Below are 23,823 nucleotides of genomic sequence, written 5' to 3'. Positions count from 1 at the left end.
GTCGGACTGCAGCTCGGTCATCCTCGGGGCCTCCTGTTGGTGGGACGTGGCCGAACGAACAGCGAGCAGAACGAACGAGCAAGCGAGTGCCCAGTCGCCCCCCCCCTCCCCTCTCTCGTTCACCCGAGTGAACCCAAAAATATTAAGATTGAGCCTAAAAAAAAAATGACATTGCTCCATGAATAATGAAACATGATTCATGTTCTCGTGTGCACCAAAAATTTTATTTCTTTATCGTCTTAGTCATGAAAGATGCATAATAAAATAAGCAACAATTGCATCATCACGCTAACGTCACGCGTTGTCCTGGTCGGAATGTTTGCGTGGCGTCTCTGCCTCCTGTAAAAGTCTCATACCTGAAAAAATGATGACACGCATAAATACATTTTTTGTGTGCGTGTGACGAGTTGTGCGCCACCCACAGTGTTGTGTATCTGCTCCAGTCGTCCTTGCTGAGTGACGGCCTTGTGGCGTCCAGAGCGGCGAGCACGTGGCAACGACGCAGCAGGAAGCCCGACTGGCTGCAGGCGGACGGTGCACGCACGCGCTCCCCCTAAACACACATTTACAGAGTGCAAGTGAATGCAACACAACGCAGTCGGGCGTCATGCGTGGCTTGCTGACGTTGGCTCTGCGGTGGTTCAGCTTGATGCATGCCACCTCTCGCTCGAGGCGCCGCAGCTGCTCGTCGCCGAGCTCCCGGAAGCCGCTCTGGAGGGAAGGCATGGCGAGGGGGGGCGGCAAAAAACGGGACTCGGGCGTCGGAATGTCCGAGATATGTCCAGAGATGTGCTGGGGGGGGGAAAGGAAGAGAATGTTCACTTCTTTGCGTTGTTTTCAAAGTTAGTCATCGAAACTAAAATCAAAAGTATCGATAATCACACGCAAATACTATTATGACGAGGTATTGATACTCTGGTATGTGTGCGTGCAGCGGCCAGACATTTTTTTTTTCTGCCTTTTCAAAGTATTTGTTAGTTGTTTTGTTTTTTTTATCCGTCAGTGAGGAGTTGATCGTACTCACACTCCCTTCAGCAGACTCGGACTCAAAGGAGCTTCCGAAGTAGAGCTTCCAGACGTCGCCGCCATTTTGTCGCCGTTGCTCGTCTAACACTTGAAGGTCGGCGGGCTCCGGGCTCAGGCCGCCGTCGCCCTCGCCGTCCCCCTCCAGCTCATCGGAACCGCTGCTGTTGTTCGGGAACATCATGGAGGACAGGCTCATGTCGCACGCGGTCTCCTGACCGCCGCTCAGCGCCTCCAGCTGGCTGTTGTAGAGCAGCGCTTTCAGGTTGGCGCCGGTGAAGCCGTGCGTCCGCGCCGCAAGCTCCTCCAGGTCCACGTCGGGGGCCAAAGGGACGCCGGTGCTCAGGACCTTCAGGATGGCCAAGCGGTCCTCCTGCGGGACGGCAAGGTTGTTGAGACGGCCGAGACAGACTTGCGGTGACATCATCAGACCTCGGCGGGCGGAGGGCAGTACAGCGACTTGTCCAGTCGGCCTGGACGCAGCAGAGCCCGGTCGATGAGGTCCGGCCGACTGGTGGCGGCCAGCACGTAAACGCCTGAAAGGGAACACCGCAGGTACTCTCACACATTCTTACACGTAAATGAGAAGCCGACTTTAAAAGCCAAACGCGCGCATGTCCAACTCCGGGCCACAAGGGGCGCTGTTCTGCTTGTTTTCCTAATGATCAGATAATCAGCAAAGTGTGCAGAAGCTCAACAGGCAGGACAGCGGCTGGTCGAGAGCGACGCTTTCACCGCCGCAAACGGAGGTATGTGACGACTTGACTCGTTGCTGCCATTTTTTGCACTTCTCACAAACGACAACCAAAAAAAAAAATAGCTCCGGCTTGTTAAAAATGTTTTTTGCGCGTCGATTTTCACATGTGATGTGCTAACTAACTGACGCCTCAAAGTGTCTCGTCACTTTCATGCCTTCTCTGGACTTGAGTGGCGAGTCGCTGCACCGAAACTCCGGTTCGGCTTTCAAAGTTGTCTTTCTCAGTGGCGCACGCACCTTGCAGGCCCTCGGCGCCGTCCAGCTGAGTGAGCAGCTGGTTGACGACGCGGTCGGTCACGCCAGTGCTGTCGTGACCGCGCTTGGGCGCCAGCGAGTCAAACTCGTCAAAGAAGAGCACGCAGGGCTTGGCCGCCTCGGCCCTGTCGTTGCAAAAATGGAATTCCGATCATTCGCACAAACGTCGCCATCTTGCGGCCGACTCGGATGAGCCGCCATTTTGTCCCATCATCAAAATGGCGGCATATGCTCGCTCGTCACCTGCTGAAGACGTCTCGCACCGCCTTCTCGCTTGCGCCGATGTATTTGCTCAGAAGCTCCGGACCCTGGAACACACGCAGACATTTTGGGGACAGGAAGACGGACCAAGTCGCTTTTCCTTGGTCCCTTAAAATTGGCTCGAAACGTTTTGCAAGTCACCGCGCGCACTTTGATGCTGATGAAGTTCATGCCGCTGTCTTTGGCGACGGCTCGGGCCAGCAGCGTCTTGCCGGTGCCCGGCGCTCCGTACAGCAGAATTCCCGAGCGATGTCGGATGGGAAGCTTGGAGAACAGGACCGGGTACTGAAACGCCACACCGCCGTCAGAGCCTGTCAAAGTTCACCACGCGTGTGTCCACGGCAGACCTTGGCGGGGAGCAAGATGGTGTCCATCAACTGCTGCCGGACCTCCGTCAGCCCCCCGACCGTCTCCAGTCCCCCACCGCGGGGACTGTGGAGGTCCGCCCCCCACAGGGATGGCGGGGTGAAGTCCTCAAAAGCCTTGGTGAAGTCATCCTGCGACAAACGCGTGTCTGCAAAAGGCACGCGACGCGACGCGTTGTGTGACTCTCCGTGACAATCCGGGCTAAAACGACTCGGGCGCGGGCGTTCGACTGAAACGTTACCGGGATTGTCGTTTTGTTGTCGGCGTGCGGCGTTAGCGTGGAGGGCTCGTTCCAGCAGCATCAGCAGATCTTGAGGCAGGTAGCCATCCGTCTCCTTGGCGACGGCGGCCAGGTCAAAGTTCACAGAGTCCAGCTGGGATGGGCCGCATCTTGTTTGGATTGCGTGAGAAAGGATGTCTGCTCGCTGGGCCTGCGCGCACACGCACGTTTAGACTTGACGTCAATGTGACGGAAGGACGGACGGACGCACGGACGGACGGACGCACGGACGGACGGATGGACGGACGGACGGACGGCTGTCCACCTGGTTGGGCGCTCGTATGTCCGCGAAGGCCTGGAAGAAGTGCGTCCCCTGCGCTTCCGTGAGCGTGCCGTGTAACGAGCGTTTGCTCTCGCTGGTCACGATCAAACACATCAAAGTGTCGCGTTCCATCATCTCGTTGGCGAGGTCCAGCAAGCCTGCGACGCAAAATGATACGAGACCGCGTGGAACAACGACCACGATGACGACATTCGCGACGTTGCGCCAATACTTTGCGCGACGTGCAGGTGCAGCAGCGCCTCGGGGCCGTGCTCGTGCTCGGGCGAGGCGGACGCCCGGCTCACGTGATCAAAATCGTCCAGCAGCACCACAGACGGCTGCTTCCATTCCGCCTGAGTGAAAATGTCCCGCAGCGTCTGGCGAATCGTCTCCGCCCGTTTGCCTGGAAAACAAATTTATTTCCAAAATGAAGAAGGAAAAAAAAAAAATGCTCAAGTCGCCTTGTCGGCACCGGACCACCTTGTAACTTGTTGCACTCCAACACTTCCACGTGCGCGTCCATCTCGTCTGCGGCTTTCCTGCACAGGGCACGAGACAGGGCGCTCTTTCCGCTGCCCTACGGAAAGACACCAGGGACACTTGATTAGGGACACCTCACGACCGGACCCGTTGCGTTCCAAAGAGACGCTTCACAAAGTCTGCATTTTTTTTTTTTCCATTGTTCTTTCTCAAAAATGCGGTGACTAAAAACTTTTCTTTTTCCCGCCGCGTCATCCATTTGGAACGCGCTGCACGCGTTCCGTCATCTCACTTGAGCGCCGGTGATGAGCAGCGCTCCGCCTTTGAGTCCTCGTCCGATGACTCCCAGCAGCTCTCTGGACAGCGGCGTCGCCAGCAGACTGTGCGAAATGAACTCGAGACTCGTTCTGCTCAGCTCGTCCACACCTCTGAGGACCAAAGATGAAGACCGAGGCTTTTTAAAAGCCGAGTGGACAAAATCGGATTGACACGCTCTCGACTTACCCGAGACAATCTAGAGAGTGGAGAAGTTCTTTTGGCGGGTCCACTTGGGGAGTTGGCGCCGACTTTGGTTCTCGGACGACCTGAACGTGAGTCACAACGCGTGAGTGAGTGAAAGAATGCATTTGGAACAGCCGCAATCCCGTCAACCTGGATGTGTTTCTTCTGTAAGACGGAAGGTGTGAGCAGAAATAACTGGTCCGGCGGGTCGCCCTCTGGTTCGGGTTCTGGTCTCAGCACGGTGACCGCAAATTCCAACTTGTCTGAAAGGAAAAGAGCCACGCAATTGTCGAATTTGGACGATGATTTTTTTTTTTTTTTTATTGAAGCCATGCAAACGTGCCTCACCGTCAGTGGCGTGCAGGACGACGGAACCGGCTCGAGGTGTCAAGCAGGCCAACGGTTGGTGAGTCTGAGTGTGCAGCCAACCCAGGAAGGCCGTCTGGATCGCCTCCTCCTCCACCTTTTCCGCCTCTGTCTGAGGAAGACATTTTTTTTTTTATCTTGGAACAAATAAAATTTCACTCTTGTTGAACATATTTAGACGAAAGAATGTCATGAATTGCTCCGCAACAATTTGACCCGTTCGAGACTCACCAGCAGCGGATTTAGAGGCTGTAGTTGAATGGCGGACGCAAGTTTAACACTCGATTTCACGGGCTTTATTCTGACTGCCGAATGTGGAAGGATGTTGAGCCTGACGGCCACGACCGGAGGAATCTGTGGCCCGAAAATAAAAAAATGAAGTATGAGCATTGAAAAGTGTGGATGGCATCTTCGTTTTGCGCGTCTCACCCAGACGTGACCGCAGTGGATGTTTCCCTCCGTGTTTCGTCTTTGCATATCGGCACCATGGCACACCAAGCGCACCACTGTGACCTCCTGACCTTTCACCTCCTCCTCTTGTCCATCTCCTGCCGCATTCTTCTCCTTGGCTCGCTCCTTGGGCGAAGGCACTTTGGACAGCAGGCCGTACGTCACCTCCGGCTGAGCTCCGGCGACATCGAGGTCCGACGTGTGGCTCAGCGGGAAGACGTGAAGCACGCCGGGCGCCACGTGGCTGGCGGCGGCCAAAGACGGAGGCGGGACGCCGCATACTCTGTAGAGGGCGTCGGCGAGCAGGAAGGGCACATCCGGTACAGACGGGAGCTCCTGAAGCGGATCGCGTGCGCCTTTTGTTACGTAGCCAAACAGACTTTTCAGGTCCGAGACGCCGCCCCACTGCTGACTCGGAGGGGGGACGGTTTGAGGGCGTGCTGCAGGTGTGGACGTTGGGTCAGAGTGGAAGTGGGGAGGCATCTCGGGGCGGCCGCCGTGCTTCTTGGGCGTCACCATGAGCTCCGTGAAGGGCTCCAGGCGACCGTAAGGCACCGACGGCGACAGGGATGCTGCGAGAAGGTAAGCCAAGTTAGCCATTTTGAAAATGCGCCCAAAGAAGGAAGACGTCAAACAGCTCGAAAGGCGGATTCTATGATGAGACCTGAGTTCAGCCTCCTCAAGGGCTGCTCAAGAAATAATAATTAAATATTTCACTATTTTCATCATACAGATTCATGAGAAAACACAAGACACTCTTTTTTAACTAATGATATAAATTAAGATTTCCATTTTTCTTTTTTTAGATGCAACTGTTAAACACATTGCAATTTTTGCGTACCAATTTGGATGTAGATGACCGTGTGGCCGTCCACCCACACGGGGAAAACAGCATCTGGAAACACCACTCGTATCTGATCCAAAAGCTTCTGCTCGAGCGCGCCGCTATGCAGCTCCTGAAGGCATCGCCACACACCATGAAGTGGATTTTTCTTCTCGTCTCTCAAATCACGCGGGAACCTACCAAGATCTCCCAGTCGTCGGCCGAGAGCGGCTCCACAAACGCTTGATGCACCGACGACACCTGCCGACACGTCCTCAAGAACCCCTGAGCAACACGACAAACGCATCAACCTGCCGTGGGCGCGCGACACCAGACGGACTTTTACCTCTTGTCCGTCCCGCAGGCCCAGTTTGTCTGCCAGATGTCTGCATAGCTCCACGTGGTGCTCGTCCGAGCCATACGAGCTGCGGCTCGGAGTCCAGCTGAGGAACGCCGGCGGGCCGTCGTGACTGCTGGACAGCTCCAAGGCCTGGTTCTAAGACGAAAATCACTGACGTCATGCTGGACAACAGTAAATGTTCAACCTTTGACCAAAGTGGGAGGAAACTTCGGACGAAGTTAGCCACCGCGGCTAACGACTAACTGCAGCTCGCTTACCTCGGTCAGTGAAAGATGGGAAATTAACTTGGCGGGTACATGGAGAAAACAGTTTTTCGCGTTGATAAGCACAACCGTCACGGGTTGAATTCCGCAGAACATGTCTCACACATCAAGTTTGACATGTAAACAACGCATGCTAAGTTGCTCGGACTTCCTGTGCGAGTTGCTGTCATTGACGCGCAACCGGCAGCGATTGGCTTAGAAGGAGGAAGCGCTGATGCCTGTTTTTTTTTGTTTTTTTCAAAATAAAGCAACTCGTGCTGAGACTGGTATACCTTGCTTTCCAAAGAATATACTTTATTTTGAAGTCTACATGTTTGGTTTCCGGTCACGTGGCTGCTAAAGTAAACAAAAACAAACGCGCGAAGAGACGCTGCTTAAGTGTATAAACTTTATGATTAAGGACTTTTGTGATTTTTGTAAAAGCTGAGGTAGTGTTGAGTGCGTAACAGGTGAGAAACACAACGTCATTTTAATTTTGTGCCAATGGAAAGCCACTAAAATCCACAACTTCACTCAATAATATAAATACAAATAAATGTTTTTTCTTTGGCTTTTTTTAAAGGCCAGCTAAGTGAAACACCACAGTGGAAAATTGCCCAATGTGTCAATGTTTTTTTGTTTTTTTTTCCCTGAAGGAGAAAATCAATCATGTCTGATTCACTGCAGCCAAAACCACACATGGATATTTATTAAAAACATTAAAAATGACCTCTTTATTTACACATTAGAAAACAAAACAGCTATTGGTGTGTATTAAAAAAATACTTGAAAGCTTATGGACTTCATCTGTGGTCCCATTTATTATTGAATACGCGCTGCTCGAACATCTCAATCCTCTGTAGAAAAAAAAAACAAGTTTAAGATGAATCAATTATTCACGGAATTATGTCATCACTTTTACAATCATGAGCTTGCTGTTACCGTAGCATTGGGGAGGCACGTCCCGAAAGCCTCCAGCACAATGTTCAGCTCTTTCACCGACTTTTTGTAGTCTTCAAAAGACAGCCTGTCGTCATTGTCGTGGTCCTGTCAGTGGAAATATTTGTATTTTATGTTTAATGGAGCGGCGTGGCGTGCCCAACGTCTCACCATCCTCTTGAGCGTGATCTCCACCAGATCTTTGATGCTGTCGTAAGGGTCCTCCTCGCCGTGCATCCGCAGGCAGTTCCTCACCATGAGAAGAATCTCCTCCCTGGCGATGTACTCGTCCCCGCTCAGGTCGTACACGTGAAAACAGTCTGGAGGGGGTGAGGCAGATTAGACGGACAAATTGAAGATCACTTTGCATTTTTCGCCCTTTTACATTTGATTTTTTCATCCAAGGTGCCGCGAAGAAAAACGCACAGGCCCTCCACCCACTCCTTGGAGCTGACGAAGCTGTCGTTGTCCTTGTCGAACGTTCTGAAAACTGGAAAGCTGATCATGTCACGCACTAAGCCAAGCAAAATATTTTTTTTTAAAAAAGACATCTGTGTCATAAGCAAGACCTCTTTCCATGATGGTGTTGTTGGTGAGACCAAACTCGTTGGTCAGTATGCTTCTGAACTTCCTCTCGTCCAAGCTGCTCCTCCCGGTGCTCGTCGTCTGCCCGAGGATGGCGTAAAACTCACGAATTAGGCACTCGACCTCTGTTGGATTGACTGACAAGACAAGAAGCTGAGTGTGAGAAAAATGTGACATTGCCACAATTGTTTTTTTTTTTTTTTTATATATAGTATATGCCCCCCGGCCATAGTATGCACACCACTTTAATATGTTGACTTGAATTTCTGAAAGTCTAGAATTGCAACATTTGCCACGTTATGTCATCGGCAAAGTAACTCACAGCGGTCCACTTGTTTCGAAATTGTCTTTGCGAGGTTTTGGATCAGCCTCTTGGACATGTTTGTCCGCTACTTTGGGCCTCAAAAGGGTCGACCTGGGCCCGGACGTTGACGTGGAGTCACCTTAGCAAGCACCTGGCAGACAAGCAACAGAAGTTGGCACGACCACACACACGCATTATATTATTTGTGGATGTAATTTAATTTCTCGATTTACCTGGCTGGCAAACGTCATCGTTTACTACCTAACTAGCGTGGGAGCATGTCCGTCCACCGGGCAACTGAGAGGCCTCGTTGCCGTGGTAACGAGGGGGGACGGTCGGGGAGGCAGGCGGGAGGGGATTGTTGGGGAAAGCTCCATGGAGTGAAAATAAAAGTGGAACACATTTCGTTTTCAACGTGCCTTTTATTAACAATAGCCAACTGAGTGGCACTCTCCATGGATTAGAAGGCAGAGTTTTACAGAAGAGCGGCCGCGACTCGCCATTGTCCTCTACACTAGAGCTTTGCTGACGTCATCACACGCGTCTGAAGCGTTGCGGCTATTTATTTAAAAAAAATTTTAATGCTGTAGCCGGTAACTTTTTTTTTGTAAGTTTTCAAACACTGCTATTAAAAAAGAGTTAAACCTCACCGGGAAGTATTTTATGATGCTGCCACTTTGCTAATTGCGGAAGTGGTGTCCTCAATTTTATGCGCATGCGTATCACCGACAATCGCAGGTAAATATACGAGAAAAAAAAACGACTCTGGAAATTAGATTTTTTTTCTATTTAATGTTACATGGAGTCCAAAATCTCGTTAATACTTATGGAGAAAAATACAGTGTTCCTTTGAGATACAACTACAATACAGAGATACAATTAATTCAAAGACGATACATATATATTTTACTCATTACAATCCATCCATGTTTTGCGTGCATCTTAATTGTCCTGCAACTGGTTTTGGATGAGCTTTGGGGTACACCCAGGACTTGGTGTCCGACTATTTGAGGACAAACAAGCATTCACAATTTGAAAACATGCGTCTTTTTGGAATGTGAAAATGAGAAATCCTGCTTAAATCCCCACAGGAAGTTGGAGTTGAGATTCAAATACTGAACCACAGAACTGTGAGGCAGACGCGCTAACCACTACCCTGCTTCATTATAATCCCTCGAGGTGAAATAAAAATACATATTGACAAATATGAATTTACTTCACTACTTATAATTCAATTTCTGTACATTTTAAAGCCATTCACGTTTAACAAATAGGCAAGTATGTTATGTCTCACAAATGAAAAAAAGGAAAAAAAATACATTTTATCGCGTACGCCGTGTTTTGCTGCAAAGTTCCGTACACGTCACTGTGACGTCATAAGCGAGGGCTCGAAAGCGACAGCTGAGAGAAAGCAGCGACTCGTGTGTGTCTTTCGTCAGCGTCAAACTAACTTAGGAAAAGCTCGCCTCCGTCTCTTTTAGTTTTTTTAGTTTTTATTCATTGTCACGCTTATTGGTTCTGCCCATCTTCAAGTCATAAGTCAACCGGACTGCCACCTTGTTTCACTTGGGAGCTTTTCTTTTCTTCCCTTTGTCTCGTTTGTTGAAAACACTTTTTAGACGAGAGCATCTTTAGCTTGGTTAGCCTAGCTTAGCTTTAGCTTTAGCTTTAACCTAGCTGGGCTGTCTTCAGTTTCGTCCCGGGGATGCGCGAAGAGATCTCGGCCTCGCGTGAACGTTGTCCACCACCGCCGCCGCCGCCGCCGCCGCACCGGCGTTAATCATTAACGGAACCGGTGGTTACGCAATACTTGAGTCCGGGGGGTCGGACAACCTCCGGCACCGACGCTACCTGATAAACCACGTAACGGTTAGCGGTGAGCTAACGGCGGCGAGACAGCCGACCAAGTCGTTGGACTCCCACCAGCAAGCCGATCGCCGCGCAATGGCCAGCTACACCGAACCAAGCTTCGCCAGTCGGGCCAACGGAGACACCGCACCGAGCCCGGGGCCCGACCCGGACGATGGCGCATGCAGGCCGACGATAAAGACCCTGGCGCGGCTGTGCAGCAGAGACGAGGAGGAACGGGCGGCTGCCCTGGAGCAGCTCAGCCAAGGAGTTCTGGTGTGTTTGGGTCTGGACCTGGACCGGCCCAGTTCGACGCGGCTGAGCAAGGAGACGCTTCTGCACCTGCTGCGGCTTGCCCGGTCGTGCCCGTTGCGGGAGGTGCGAGCCAGGGCCACCGAGCTGCTGCGGGCGGCCCAGGTGAGTCTACCTGGCCGGGATGAGGAACATTTGCAGGAACAAAACTTGCAATTCACGGGGGTTGCTCACTGCGACAATGTCACATACTTTACCGTATTAATAGTTGGCATCAGGGCTGTCAAACCCTGGCCATGGTTTAAACCTAAAATGCACCACAAACCCATCCTAAAACATTTAGGTATCATTTTATTCTCATTTGACAGCATACCTAAAAAAAATGTCTTTCAGATGAATGCACAAAATGCATCGGAATTGCGACAACGCTGGCGTGTCCCTGCACGTCAATTGTTCAATATCGATGACTAATTATTTGTCACGTCATGGTGCAGTTCGCACTCGCCAGGCTTGTGTGCGGCCAGCGTGGATCGCTTCATGCTGAGTGACTGTCAGTGTTTGTCCTGCGACTGGCTGGCGACCAGTCCAGGGTGTAGTCGTAGCCGTTTGCCCAAAGTCAGCTGGGACGGTTGAAGATCCTTCACCTTTCGCTTTTTACGTTGGCCTCAATGTTATAAGTCGTTGGCCTACAATTTTATCTTTACAAGTTTATTTCCAAAGTTACGGCTACACATACAAACATACGAAGATGTTATCTTGCATCTTCAATTTATTTTCTGCTTTTTGCACCCATACTGGAATCTTCTCATTCAAAGTGACGCAGGATAATTTAGAAATGCCATCTTAACAAATGTGGAGACATCACATTCGAACGTTCGTCTGAAGTAAGTTTAGCACACAAATCAAAGTGCGAAAAGACAAAAATTTGGTCTTGACGCTTTCCACCGGTTTCATCAGACTTGCACTTCGAAGGTGATGCAAGACTCCTCTGAGGTGAGCACAAACAAGCAGCTTTGGCCACGCCCCCTTTTGTTCACGCTGCGCAGACTTCCTGTTTTTTTTTCGAGCACGCTCACGCCCCCAACAACTCTCGGTTATTTCTGACAAACAAATCGAAATGCTCAGAGGAAGTTGCCAGGAAGAATTTTGTTCGCTGCAAATGTCGGTGAGTGGCCTTTTTGTGACTGGAATGTTATTTTTAGGAGATCACTTTGAAGGTGCTGCCTTTATGAAACTTTTTGACAAAACGATTGTTGAGTGACGGAGCAAAACAATTCGTTATTTTATTTTGAAGCGCGCAAGTGACTGCAAATTTCTTAATTTTTCCTCATGAGGGATTATAAAGAGTGAATAAATACCGAACGTTATTCATGTGGGAGTTAATGCAAAATAATTTTATTTTTTTTCTGCTTTCGTAATAAAAAAAAAATTCAGTCCAGTTGCCTTGATTCTACGTTTGCAGAGAATGGCGATTTTACAAAGACGCAAAGAAAACATTTCAGCAAGCTCAATTCTATTTTTTTATTGTAAAAATAAGGCAAAAAAATTCAGGCAAAAAATATCCAAGTTTTTTTTTTTTTTTTTTCAAAAGGTACGAACTTATTTGTGTTTGATTATAGTCTGCTCATTTTTTATTTTATTTGAATTTTTTTCTTGAACAAACCTAAGTAAATATTATTTGCGTCCGGCCAACTGATGAAACAAAAAGCTCCTCAGATATTTTTCCGTTTAGGTTTCGTCTGACAAAACAATTTTGACGCTAGTCAATAGACTCGCGTGGACTTCAGTCGGCTTTGTCGAAATCGTAACGCGTGGCCGCAACGATTTTGACTTTTGCAATGATGCGTCACGCGCGCTCGTCCTCATTGCAGCGTCACGTTTCTCGACTTTGTCCTCTTCGCCACTCGCCAGGAGCAAGGAGTCCAAGTTCCTCGCGCCCTGGCCTCGGGTCCGAGCGCCTTCATTCCTGCCAAGCAGGCGAGTTGCCTTCCAAAGTCAATTTGAGCGCAAATTTGCCGCCAAAAACGCTTCAAATTGAAAACTTGCTCCATTTTCAGATCTTGAAAGACGGGCCGGACCAGGACGTCCTCATCGAGTCGTTTCTGTCCCTGGGCCGCGTGGACCACGTCACCATGGTGATGGCGCTGCACCCCGCCTACCTCAGCTGCTTCCTGAGGACCCAGCATGCCTTGCTGGAGATGGACGGCCCCCTCCCTCGCCACTGGCGCCATTACATCGCCATCATGGTGAGAAGTGCCGGAAAGGACGCTCCCGTCCGCAAAAGCGACTAATCGGCCCGTCTGCCCCCCCGCCCTCAGGCCGCCGCCCGCCATCACTGCTCCTACGTGGTCCAGCAGCACAGCACCAGCTTCCTGGAGGCCGGCGGCGATGAGAGCTGGCTGAGCGGACTGCAGCACGCCCCCGCCAAACTCCGAGGCCTCAACGTCCTCAACAAGCTGCTGGCCCACCGACCTTGGCTCATCACGCAGTTGCACATCCAGGTGGGCCGCAAAGAGATGACAAAAAGGCGTCTTCACGCCACAGAGTTGAAGTGGTGGTTGACCCCCCAAAAAAACCCGTTTTCCCTGGCACAGGAGCTGGTGTACCCGGGCGCCGAGCTGCGCTGGTCGCTGGCCGAGCTGATCCACGCCGTCATCCTGATGACGCACGCCCACGCGCTCTGCTCCTTCGTGTGGGGCTGCGGCCTCAACCCTGAGCCGGACCACTCGGGCGGACACACCTTCCGGCCGCCGTCGCCCGGCCACCCCACCCGCAGCCCTCACAGCCCCGCCAGCGAGGACGGGCGGCAGGAGGTAAGAACGGACGCGGCGTTTACCGTGACTCTTCAAAGGACAACGCGGTTATTTTTCTGCAGGAACGGACCGTTTTGTCAACTTCTTCCTTTTCATTTCTCCTTATTTCTGGGCGGCGGCGGCGGCAAAAAAACAAAAACCCCAAACGGGATTTGTGTTGCTGTCAACTGACCCGAACGGGATTGTGCTGTCATCGCGTAGCTGGCGGACGGCACCGTGGAAGTGGAAGTGCTGATGAAGAGGATGGTGGAGCTGCAGGAGCAGCAGGAGGAAGAGTGCACGCAGGAGGAGATGGTCACGCGCTTCGAGCGGGAGCGAAGCGAGAGCATCCCCACCGGTACGTCGATTCCTAAATTGAAATGAAATGAAACCAAGTCGAGGATCGAGAATCGTTGCTCGTATTTGACGTTTGTGCCGCTTGCAGCTTTGGTGCGAGGGGCGCCTCCCGAGAGGCTCCTTCATCTCATGCACGAGCCGGATTTCAGATATGAGGACTTTGCGCCCAGAGGAGAGCAGGCCCCTCCCACCATGAGAGCCCAGGTAGTGCCTCGTTAGTTCGCGACCACCTCGGCTGTCCTCTGTCGCTTCATGTGGCATTTTGCGGACGTGCAGGACTACTCGTGGGAGGACCACGGCTACTCGCTGGTGAACAGGTTGCTGCCGGACATGGGACAGCTGCTGGATGAGAAATTCCAGGTAAGACCGCCCGTTTTTCGGAACCGCTAAACCTTCAACGGAGTTGATTTTTGTGTGGTGAGGTGGTGAGCAACCTGACGTACCACCGGATGGCCATGCACGAGGGTGTGGACACGCACACGCTGAGGAAAGCGCTGTGGAACTACATCCACTGTCTGTACGGGATTCGGTCAGTGCCGACTTTTGGCGCGCGATTGCCATCGCCGCGAGCGTGCGCATGGAATGAACGGAGGACGCCGATGCGTTTTGCGCCGCAGGTACGACGACTACGACTACGGCAGCGTCAACGTGCTGCTGGAGCGCGCCTTGAAGGTCTTCGTCAAGACCATGGCCTGCCACCCCGAGCAGACCACCGTGCACATCTACCACGCCTTCTGGAGGCACTTCAGGCACTCGGAGAAGGTGCGCAAGTTGGCATTTTGAATCACACCTACACTAAATACACAAACATAACACACTTTAAGCACACTCAACACACACACACACTTAATCCAGTGAATAATTTAAGAACACGCACCAAAAACACACACCACGTGTTTCTTTTTGTGTTCTGAGCTGAAATGTTTTCATCTTGTCACGTGTTTGTCAGGTGCACGCCAACTTGATCGTGTTGGAGGCTCGCCTGCAGGCGGCGCTGTTGTACACGCTGCGAGCCATCACTCACTACATGAGATGATGACCACCGCCACATTTGCGGATGCTGAGCCAGCTGCGTTTTTTTTTCTCCCACGCAGCCGATGCTTGTTTTTACATATCTTCTGTTCCAGTGTTAAGCGGCGTGTGCCGATTCATATTTAATATTTTTTGCACCGAAAGTATCGATGCCGCTACATTCATATTGCCAGGTGCGTCTGCGTTTCATATATTTTTTTTTTTTTTTTTTTTTGATGGGCTTTATGGCGCCACTACGACGACTTGTGTCCTTCAGCGCACTTTGAGGGCTGAGAGTAAGAAAATGACAAAAGCTTGTATTTTTCTATTCAATAAAATGACTTGACAACAAAAAATTGATTACTGTTGCCTTGAAATGTGTTTATATGTCTCATACATGGAACCTTTACATTCGAGTGCCGGTTTATTGTGGGCCGCCTAAGGCACACCTGCGCAATTTTCATGACGTTTAATCGTCTTTTTGATAAGCGGTGATGTGGGACAATACGATTGCATTGCCCCACCACAAGAGGGCGACAAAGTCCATTTTAGAAAAGCTTGTTCCGCTTTCTCGAGTAATGTTCCCCCCACAAGTTCGAAACTTTTTGACTGCTTTCAATTAACTTCCAAACAAACAAGCTGGTGTCGTGACGTCACCAGCCCACTCATGCTCATTAATCAATCGTGTTGCGCAAAAACGGAATGTGCGTGCACGGCGGGAGGCGCCATGTCCCTCCCGCTGGACCGGCGTGCGCGTGCGTTTGCGTGCGCGCTCCAGTGTGGGCTGGGCCGCTGCTGGTCGTCTTCCGGTCGGGCGCGTGCGCGCGCTCGCGTGGAGAAGTTGCATAGCTGCTGAGCAAGTGGACGCCCGGCTTCACGGATACTTCGGTAAGTCTAATTTTGTTTGCTTTCTTGGTTGTGGTTTCAATCTCGAGACTTTCTTTGAACTTTTGTTCCCGCGGCGCATCACTAATGTCTTGCAACACACTGCAAAGTGAATTGAGTTCGGTTCCTCTGTTTTGGGGGGCTTGTTATGATTTATATTTGGGCCGGAAGTCAGGGTTCAGTTGATATAAAGTTCCCAGGCGTTCCTAGATCAGGGTGTGCGACCGGCGGGTCGTGGGCCACATGTGGCCTGGCCCACATTCGTAATGTCAACCAAATCATGTAAGAAACAAAAAGATTGGGAGTGTTGGGTGGGTTAGTCAATATATCTCCTCTAATACAGAATACACATTTTTGCTATTTAAAATGGCATTCTTGTAAATAAATATGGTTTGGGAGTGTGTGGACCTAGTTTAAAAAAAAAAAAAAAAATTAATGAAAACATACCTGGCTTGAACATCTGGATTCTTACAAGACCAAAATATGTGCCTGGGATTGAATGAGTTGTCCATCGCTCTTCTAGATACTACCGGGGTGTGTGTGTGTGTGTGTTTTGGTGCCTTATGCTTTTGTGTTATTAGTTTTATTTGAGATAGAAGCTGATAGGAAGTTTCCAAAGGAACCCTGAAGTTTCCAGATGTTCTCAGAATGTGTGTGTGCGTGGGGGTGCGTGTGTGTGTGTGCTATCACTGAGTCGCTTTGGAATGCTGACAGACTGACGAGCAGATGAAAAAAAGGAAGTTGAATTAACTGAGAATGTCCATGCTGACTCTGTATAAAATCGCAAAGTTCAAGTGTAACGCAGGGATTGGTCACCGCTGAATCACTTCTGGCACAACTGACGGATTCACCCGGGAAAACTCCCCCGCTCGACACCTTCCGAGACGGCGTTCCCATCTCGCTCGTCCCTATTTCAGGCGGAGGAGCCTTCTTGGAATTTTTCCATCGGAGGAAGGAAAGAGGCGTGGGTGGCTGCGTTACTTCGGTTGTCGTCACCGTCGGGAACGCTTCCTCGGCATTCAGGTGGACGTCGTACCTGTACGGTCCATCAGTCTGCCGGTTACCACGGCAACCGGCCACCGGAATGCTTCGGAATGTCAGATTGGGAGAGGATATGACGACATCATCCGGAAACGGGGCTCTTCCTTTGCAGCCCCCCTCTCCCTTAGTGTGTACCTACGCTATATATGTGTGTGTGTGTGTGTGTGTGTGTGTAACACTTCTCATTGTCCTATCATCCTGTACACTCGCTATCCGCATCCTGTCAGGCCTTCCTGGGAATGTGCGAGTGTGGCGAGGCAAGACAAAGAAAGGTTAGAAAAAGCGGAACAACAGAGCAGAAGAAGAACTTGCAGTGTGAAAGTACAAAACTTTACTGTACATAGCAATTTGCGTGTGTGCGTGTGGGGGTGGGTGTGTGTGTGCGTGTGTGTCGAATTCCCCAGCGCGAGCCGCTTATCTGCACCGTCGTCCGTGCAGGAAAAGGGTGTGTCGCTGGGATTTGGGTGTTTTGCAAACGTGATTTATGTGAGCACGCAGCACAAGCCGATTCTCATTAATGGAGAAAAATAAAGCCGCTCGGAGACAAAATGGCCGACTTCTTGCGTATCTTCAGGCATGACTTTTTTTGTGGGCCGACTCATGACAGACATGCCTGCCAAATTTCAAGTTGCTCACCGGCTTTGAGGCCTTCATCAGTCTTTTCTTTTTACACTTGTAAAGAACAGGGAATGATGTTTCCAAGTGTGTGTGTGTGTGTGTGTTTGCGAACGGTCGCGTGAGTTTCCAGGAACGGGGGGGGGGGGGGGGGGAGCCATCCGATTGGTAGACAGGAAGCATGAACATGGCTAACTTCCTGTTGCTCCCCTGATGGTGGACCCGATAGTCGCCAAATTGCGAGCGGCTTTTGTTTTTCATATTGTCGCAAAGTAGGCCCGGTGGCCACTTGATTAGGGACGCCTCAAAAGACTTCTGTTGAATTACCAAACAAGTCGTTCTCGATTCGAATTGGAGCAAGCCGGCGTTTTGCCGCTTGGGCTGCATTCGGCGTTGGGCTAAGAAGAGGTGCGCCCAACATGTTTCGATCTCTCGCGTTGGACGGCGATAACTTGACTTGTCGTGCAGGTGTTCCTAATCAAGTGTCCGGATGTTGGCTTGCATTGTGGTTAGTTTTTGAGCTCCCGTTGCCATGACACAACGACTTTGCTGTAACTTTTCACACGCTCACACCGACATGTAAGGGCAAGAGCGGGTTATTTCAACACACACACGCAAACGCGCAACTATTGTCAAGCCAGGATGACACAGGCGTCCCTTTTCGAGGTGACGCGAGGCCGAAAAGGGGATGTGGCTAACCTCGCATGTGTCGTTCTTATCTCCTGTCCCGCTTGTCTAAAACGACTTCTTCTTCTTTGTTTGTCTTTCTGCGGCGTCAGCGGTGGCGATGCTGATTGACCGATGATCTGACGCAGGAAGACGACATCAGGTGAGAGAAAGTCACTCGTAAATATAGTTTGTTCATTTTGCGACTGTTCCCCAAGGTTCGTTTTTAGGTTTCTTTTTTTTTTTTTTTTACATCACAAAACAGACTAATTTTTCACACTTATGTTGACAACCGAGAGATGTGTAGCGTGTGCTCCTTAAAGTGCTCGCCCAAATATTCTTTGAGGATGAAAAAATAGCTCTCAAAGCGAACGCAAGTCTTCCATGTGGTCGTAAAGTGTGACGGCGCTCCTTGTCCAGACGCCGTCCGTGTCCGTGCGCGTCGACGATGGGTTGCGCTTGTTGCAAGCAGAAGAAGTCGGCCAAACTGGAAGCCACCGCCTTAACGGGCGGCGCCGGTGCCGGTGCCGCCGGTGCTTCGGTCCAGTCTCCTAGCAACGGCGATGGCGGCTCGTCCGCCGACTCGGTGCAGGGGCGCTACTGTCCGGACCCAACGCAGATCATACCGGACTTCAACAAGGGATTCTCCAGCAGCGCCATCTTCCCCAACTCCACCACGCAGCACTGGACCGCCGGAGTCACAAGTAGGGACGCGGTCGCGTTGCGGCTGGAAATGATCTCATCAAGACCAGTCTGTCGCAATGCAAATATTTATTTAGAGAAAAAAAAAAATGAAGGCGACAAAAGGCGGAGGTAATAAAACGTTGTTTGTCGTCGCGCAGGCGGCGGCGTCACGCTCTTCATCGCGCTCTACGACTACGACGCTCGCACCGAGGACGACCTCACCTTCCAGAAGGGCGAGAAGTTTCAGATCATCAACAACACGTACGTGGCTTCAGATCTTCGTTTTTTTGGTCACGACTGAACTTTCCGATGCGTCGAATCGTTTCCGCCCGCTTTGCACGATGGCCTCACAGCGCGGAGGTCAGCGTTCGATTTTGGCTCCTCCCCCCGTGGCTGTGTGGCTTTTCTCCGGGTACTCCGGTTTCCTCCCACATTTCCCAAAAGACGCATGACAGGTTGATTGGACGCCCAAAATTGTCCCTCGTTGTGTTTTTGTGCGACACGCGATTGTCCGGCAACGCAATTATTGGACGACGCGACGATTTTGTCTTCTTGATCACAGAGAAGGCGACTGGTGGGAGGCTCGTTCGCTGGACACGGGCAACGCCGGCTACATTCCGTCCAACTACGTGGCGCCGGTGGACTCCATACAGGCCGAGGAGTGAGTACGCACGCACGCACGCGCACACGTGTCAGAGGTCAAATTTGGCGAGCGGATGTTGCTATGGCGACAGGTGGTATTTCGGAAAGATGGGGAGGAAGGATGCGGAGAGACAGCTGCTGGGACACGGCAACCAGAGGGGGACTTTTCTCATCCGCGAGAGCGAGACCACCAAAGGTTTGGGAGACCGCACGCATGCACAAAAAAATTTGCATTTTTCTTTTTTTTTTTTCTAATTTTTCAATTTTTGGGTGAGGAAGAAAGCCAAGATTTGATTTATATTTGACATTTATTAAAATATTTTTTTATTGACCATTATTTCAATTCAGTTTTCAATTTAGATTTTTTTTTTTTGGCACGTGTAATTTTTGTTTGATTTTTATCGTTTGATTTGTGTATTCATTTTTTTTTTTTTTTTGCAGGCGCTTACTCGCTGTCCATCCGCGACTGGGACGACAACAAGGGAGACCACGTGAAGCACTATAAGATCCGCAAGCTGGACAACGGCGGCTATTACATCACCACGAGGTCGCAGTTTGACACAGTGCAGCAGCTGGTGGCGCACTACACAGGTACCACTTGCAACTTTTTGGAACGCGCATTCTTTTGATTGTTCTCTGTTTGTCCCTTTGTGGCGCTCGTTTGTGCAGAGGGGAATTTTTTTTTTTTTTTGAGGTGGGGGTGCGGTGTGTCCAAGCAAACATGTTTTGCCGTCTTTCACTCCTTCCTGTGTGTTTATCCCGCTCGCGGCCCGCCTCAGAGCGAGCGGCAGGACTGTGCTGCCGGCTGATCGGCAGCTGCAAGCGCGGCATGCCCAAGCTGGCCGATTTATCGGTGAAGACCAAGGACATGTGGGAGATTCCCCGCGAATCGCTGCAGCTGATTAAAAAGTTGGGCAACGGCCAGTTTGGAGAAGTGTGGATGGGTAGGACGCATGGGGAGGGGTTGCACCGAATGGGGGAAGGAAGGGGAGGGGTTTCTTCTTGTCGAGGGTCTCAGTGGATGCAGACTTGGACCAAAACAAGAAGAGGAAAAAAACATTTTTTTTTAAATCTGAAAATCAAAAGCGGCTGTCTAATCTTTAAAAATGATTGGCGCAAATCCAGGTCTGCAGAGCTTGACCTTTGCCCTCCCTCGCCGTCGCATCCGCATGTACCATTTTCCTCTCACCACCCCTCTTTCTCACTCTTCCTCCATCGCTCCATCACTTCATCACTCCATCCCAAGACACTAACGACGGGCTGTGCTTCTACCTGACCAAAGTTTGTCCCAACTGCACGCCGCTCACATTGGGCCTGGGCCGGGATGCCTGGGAGGTGCCCCGGTCCATGTTAGCCCTGCAGAGGAAGTTGGGACACGGCTGCTTTGGGGACGTGTGGATGGGTGAGACCCGCAAAAAAAAAAAAAAAAAGTGCTATTGTTCCATTTGCTCAAGCCGCTAGTTTTGTTCCAATGATTGTTGTGTTATACTGCCCCCTGGTGGCCAAGGCACGCACATCCCAAACAAAACGATAAAAAAAAAATCATTCGATTTGTTTATATTACGTTACGTTTCATTGAGTACAGTACCAGAAAGTGCTATTTGTGTCATTAAAAAAATAATTTAATGTATTTTCGATGATCATACAGTATTTATACTTAATTTTAAAAAATTACAATTTTATTATTCTTAAAATAATAATTATTGCATTGACTTTGCATGTCTAGTTTGTCCCTAAAATCCCGCCAAGTGCTGTCCATGTCACTCAGATTCTGCTTTTCGTGCGTCACAACATGTGCATGTGCACGCTCATACGTGTTCTTTCACGTGACGCGCATGCGTGCTCGTGTCACCGAGTAAGCTGCATGCAGCCAACATCGCGTCCTGTACTCCCCACGTGTGTCTTGATGTTGGCCGGCTCTTCGTATCAGGCATGTGGAACGGCACCACCAAGGTCGCCGTGAAGACGCTGAAGCCGGGCACCATGTCCCCCGAGGCCTTCCTGGAGGAGGCCCAGATCATGAAGAGGCTGCGCCACGACAAGCTGGTGCAGCTGTACGCCGTCGTGTCCGAGGAGCCCATCTACATCATCACCGAGTTCATGAGCCAAGGTACACGCTTCGGATATTTGTGCAGTCGTCACTTGAGTGAACAATCGTCACTTCCTGTTTTCTTGTCGCCTTCCAGGAAGTTTACTGGACTTCTTAAAAGATGGCGAGGGGCAAAACTTGAAGCTCCCCCAACTTGTGGACATGGCGGCGCAGGTTAATGACAAATGAACAAAAAATATCAAATAGTCCTTGCCGTGCACACTTGTAACGAGTTTGTGGCGGCGGGTCAGATCGCGGCCGGGATGGCCTACATCGAACGGATGAATTACATCCACCGAGACTTGCGAGCCGCCAACATCCTCGTCGGAGACAACCTGGTTTGCAAGATCGCCGACTTTGGCCTGGCCAGGCTCATCGAGGACAACGAGTACACCGCCAGACAAGGTAAGTCCAACGTGTGTGTGTGTGTGTGTATATATACACACACACACACACACACACTGCCTTGTTGCCATGGTTACAGGGGCCAAGTTCCCCATCAAATGGACGGCGCCGGAAGCGGCGCTGTACGGACGCTTCACCATCAAGTCGGACGTGTGGAGCTTCGGCATCCTGCTCACCGAGCTCATCACCAAGGGACGCGTGCCCTACCCAGGTAAGAAGTTTTGAACATTTCACAATTATTTGGAAGACTTGACTTCACTTGCCACTTCGAACAAACATGATCGTGTGAGGAACTCGAGGAAAAATGTCGACCTTCTGAGAGGTCGATTAAAATGTTGCCCCATACATTGAATCGGAAAGAGTGCCACCTGGTGGACATTTTGGGAATTTACACCTGTTAAGATAAATGAGGACTGAAAAATGCCGTTCTGGATTATTTTCAGTTGGTGTTGCTTTTGTCCAAGTCTCAAATGGGATCTCGTTAGATGGCGCAGGTGTGCTTAATGTTTTACTGTCCGTGCACGGCTTCACCATTTGCCCTCCTCCTCCTCCTCGTCCCGCATCCCCGCCAGGCATGAACAACCGCGAGGTGCTGGAGCAGGTGGAGCGAGGCTACCGGATGGCCTGCGCCCCGGGCTGCCCCGCCTCGCTCCACGAGCTCATGCTGCAGTGCTGGCGGCGCGAGGCCGACGAGAGGCACACCTTCGAGTACCTGCAGTCCTTCCTGGAGGACTACTTCACCGCCACCGAGCCGCAGTACCAACCCGGAGAGAACCTGTGACTGCACACAAACACACAAAAAAAAAAGAACCCACATGACTACAAGGCCGTCTTTTCCCGCAACCTTTGGGGATGGACGAGGAAGGCGCCTGGACCTCGGCTGAGCGGGCCCTGCAGTGATGTTGCTTTACCCGGTAACCATGACAACAAGGAAGAAGATGTAGATTTGTAGATGGTCGGGGAGGTGGGATGCGACTTGGCACATGATCCTGGCTTCTTTCTCAGCCGCCTGATAATGTTTCTTCCATCCATTTTGGCCATTCTAATGGATTGACCGCCATGTTTTGAGCGAGCAAACGTTCTGAAGCCCTCGTGCGTGTTGTGCGAATAGATTTGAACACTTGTTCTCAAACTCGAGTCCCTGGACAAGAATTAAATGCAATGAATGATCACGCCACACCAATGAAACAAAAATGTATACCGAAGTGGGTACAATAACGGAAATCACTGGGCAAAGCGCATTTTTATTTTCTTTTACAAAAACGACTATTCTGACTGAAACAAAAGATGTATTCAAGAGAATGTACAGCAAACTATACTTGGGGGAAAAAATGAGTCAGTTCTGGTATTAGATTTGTTCCACAACCATGTAAAATATTAGCACCCCCCCAAATCCTTTAAAAATATATATCTTTTACCTTCAAAATTGTCAGTAAATCAAGAGATTAAGTGATACGGTGAGGAATAACTTTTGTTTTTTATGAGCCGTCTCTTTTCGTAGTTTTTAATTTAACGCACCACAACGAGTATACATCGAAAGCATTTATTCATTCATTCATTCAAAGTGAATGAAAGCAAGAAAAGGAAATAAGTCCTATTTCTAGACTTTTTTTTACTATACTCTTTTTCTGTGAACTTTAACCCTGTCAAGTTTGTTATAATAAAGATCAGATATATTTGGATAATATCTCTTAACATTTATGTGGCTCTTAAACGCCTTGTTTTATGTTCTTTATCTTTTTTTAACGTATTTTGTGATGAGGGCTCTGATCTGGTTTGGTGTTGATTATCTTTTGATATTTTATTCATTTATTCATTCAAATAGAAAACTAGCGAATGCTCCATAGTATGATCATTTTGTAGAACTCATAATAATTTATTCGTGTCATTTTATAATTAATTTAACAGACATCGCAGATTTTTGCGTCTGTGAATTTACCATGTAGTTGGCGTAAAATTTATCTTATAGAGTAATTTGTTTTATTTTAGTTCATTAAATTTCTTTAAGCTCATTAATTCCATAATCATGTATTTGTTTTTTTTACTATTTAATTTTATATTATTCTCTTTAGTAGTTATCAATCCATACTAAAGTGAATGTTAATTAAAACATTTTAATCTAATTACGTGTTCACATTTTTTAAGTTCACGGTCTTTCCAGTCAGGTGACCAATTAATTACAACTATCGCGATACTAGGGAATAGTAAAATAGCGATTGCGTGACATGTACGTTGGATACGTTGGACGACAATGAACTAATTAACGTGATGCGACGAAGTA

General features: G+C 49.8%; 4 protein-coding genes across 11 annotated transcripts; 2 read left to right on the top strand and 2 right to left on the bottom strand.

Moving 5' to 3' along the window:
• Positions 1-202: 202 nt before the first annotated feature.
• On the bottom strand, positions 203-6,624 carry pex1 (peroxisomal biogenesis factor 1). 2 transcript variants are annotated; one of them, XM_088278678.1, is made up of 23 exons: positions 6,443-6,624; positions 6,171-6,320; positions 6,026-6,109; positions 5,843-5,957; positions 4,981-5,573; positions 4,783-4,905; positions 4,534-4,663; positions 4,336-4,448; positions 4,189-4,268; positions 3,977-4,112; positions 3,685-3,781; positions 3,437-3,607; positions 3,208-3,362; positions 2,904-3,093; positions 2,644-2,810; positions 2,447-2,581; positions 2,279-2,343; positions 2,018-2,160; positions 1,456-1,559; positions 1,025-1,396; positions 625-792; positions 423-553; positions 203-356 (listed from the first exon to the last, which is right to left on the bottom strand). In XM_088278678.1, the coding sequence occupies exons 1-23, from the start codon at positions 6,542-6,544 to the stop codon at positions 284-286; spliced, it is 3,597 nt and encodes a 1,198-aa protein (XP_088134804.1). In that variant the 5' UTR covers positions 6,545-6,624; the 3' UTR covers positions 203-283. The 2 variants fall into 2 exon arrangements, with proteins under 2 accessions (XP_088134804.1, XP_088134803.1); XM_088278677.1 differs by having other exon boundaries at positions 423-792.
• A 606-nt stretch (positions 6,625-7,230) lies between these two features.
• On the bottom strand, positions 7,231-8,736 carry LOC148321752 (calaxin-like). The gene is made up of 7 exons (XM_088319381.1): positions 8,489-8,736; positions 8,274-8,406; positions 7,936-8,088; positions 7,752-7,856; positions 7,538-7,686; positions 7,370-7,474; positions 7,231-7,284 (listed from the first exon to the last, which is right to left on the bottom strand). The coding sequence occupies exons 2-7, from the start codon at positions 8,329-8,331 to the stop codon at positions 7,231-7,233; spliced, it is 624 nt and encodes a 207-aa protein (XP_088175507.1). The 5' UTR covers positions 8,332-8,406; positions 8,489-8,736.
• Positions 8,737-9,611: 875 nt separating this feature from the next.
• On the top strand, positions 9,612-14,875 carry sesn2 (sestrin 2). The gene is made up of 11 exons (XM_088319602.1): positions 9,612-10,520; positions 12,267-12,332; positions 12,413-12,601; positions 12,674-12,856; positions 12,950-13,168; positions 13,370-13,505; positions 13,593-13,708; positions 13,781-13,864; positions 13,927-14,033; positions 14,122-14,266; positions 14,454-14,875. Exons 1-11 carry the CDS (start codon positions 10,200-10,202, stop codon positions 14,538-14,540), a joined length of 1,653 nt encoding a protein of 550 aa, XP_088175728.1. The 5' UTR covers positions 9,612-10,199; the 3' UTR covers positions 14,541-14,875.
• Positions 14,876-15,246: 371 nt separating this feature from the next.
• Positions 15,247-23,554, top strand: yrk (Yes-related kinase). 7 transcript variants are annotated; one of them, XM_088318655.1, is made up of 14 exons: positions 15,249-15,403; positions 17,836-17,885; positions 18,143-18,426; positions 18,565-18,667; positions 18,969-19,067; positions 19,141-19,244; positions 19,490-19,639; positions 19,828-19,992; positions 20,295-20,450; positions 20,979-21,158; positions 21,235-21,311; positions 21,389-21,542; positions 21,622-21,753; positions 22,115-23,554. In XM_088318655.1, the coding sequence occupies exons 3-14, from the start codon at positions 18,171-18,173 to the stop codon at positions 22,321-22,323; spliced, it is 1,785 nt and encodes a 594-aa protein (XP_088174781.1). In that variant the 5' UTR covers positions 15,249-15,403; positions 17,836-17,885; positions 18,143-18,170; the 3' UTR covers positions 22,324-23,554. The 7 variants fall into 7 exon arrangements, with proteins under 7 accessions (XP_088174775.1, XP_088174781.1, XP_088174779.1 ...); XM_088318653.1 differs by lacking the exon at positions 19,828-19,992 and having other exon boundaries at positions 15,250-15,403; XM_088318651.1 differs by lacking the exon at positions 20,295-20,450 and having other exon boundaries at positions 15,250-15,403; positions 19,828-19,957.
• The last annotated feature ends 269 nt before the right edge of the window (positions 23,555-23,823 follow it).

Source organism: Idiotropiscis lumnitzeri, chromosome 16 (genome assembly GCF_059441095.1).
Source record: "Idiotropiscis lumnitzeri isolate Australia: NSW breed Sydney's pygmy pipehorse chromosome 16, RoL_Ilum_1.0, whole genome shotgun sequence".
In the NCBI taxonomy this organism is placed as follows: Eukaryota; Metazoa; Chordata; class Actinopteri; order Syngnathiformes; family Syngnathidae; genus Idiotropiscis; species Idiotropiscis lumnitzeri.
The sequence above is the reverse complement of the archived record's forward strand: the minus strand, read 5'-3'. Positions and strand labels throughout refer to the sequence as shown.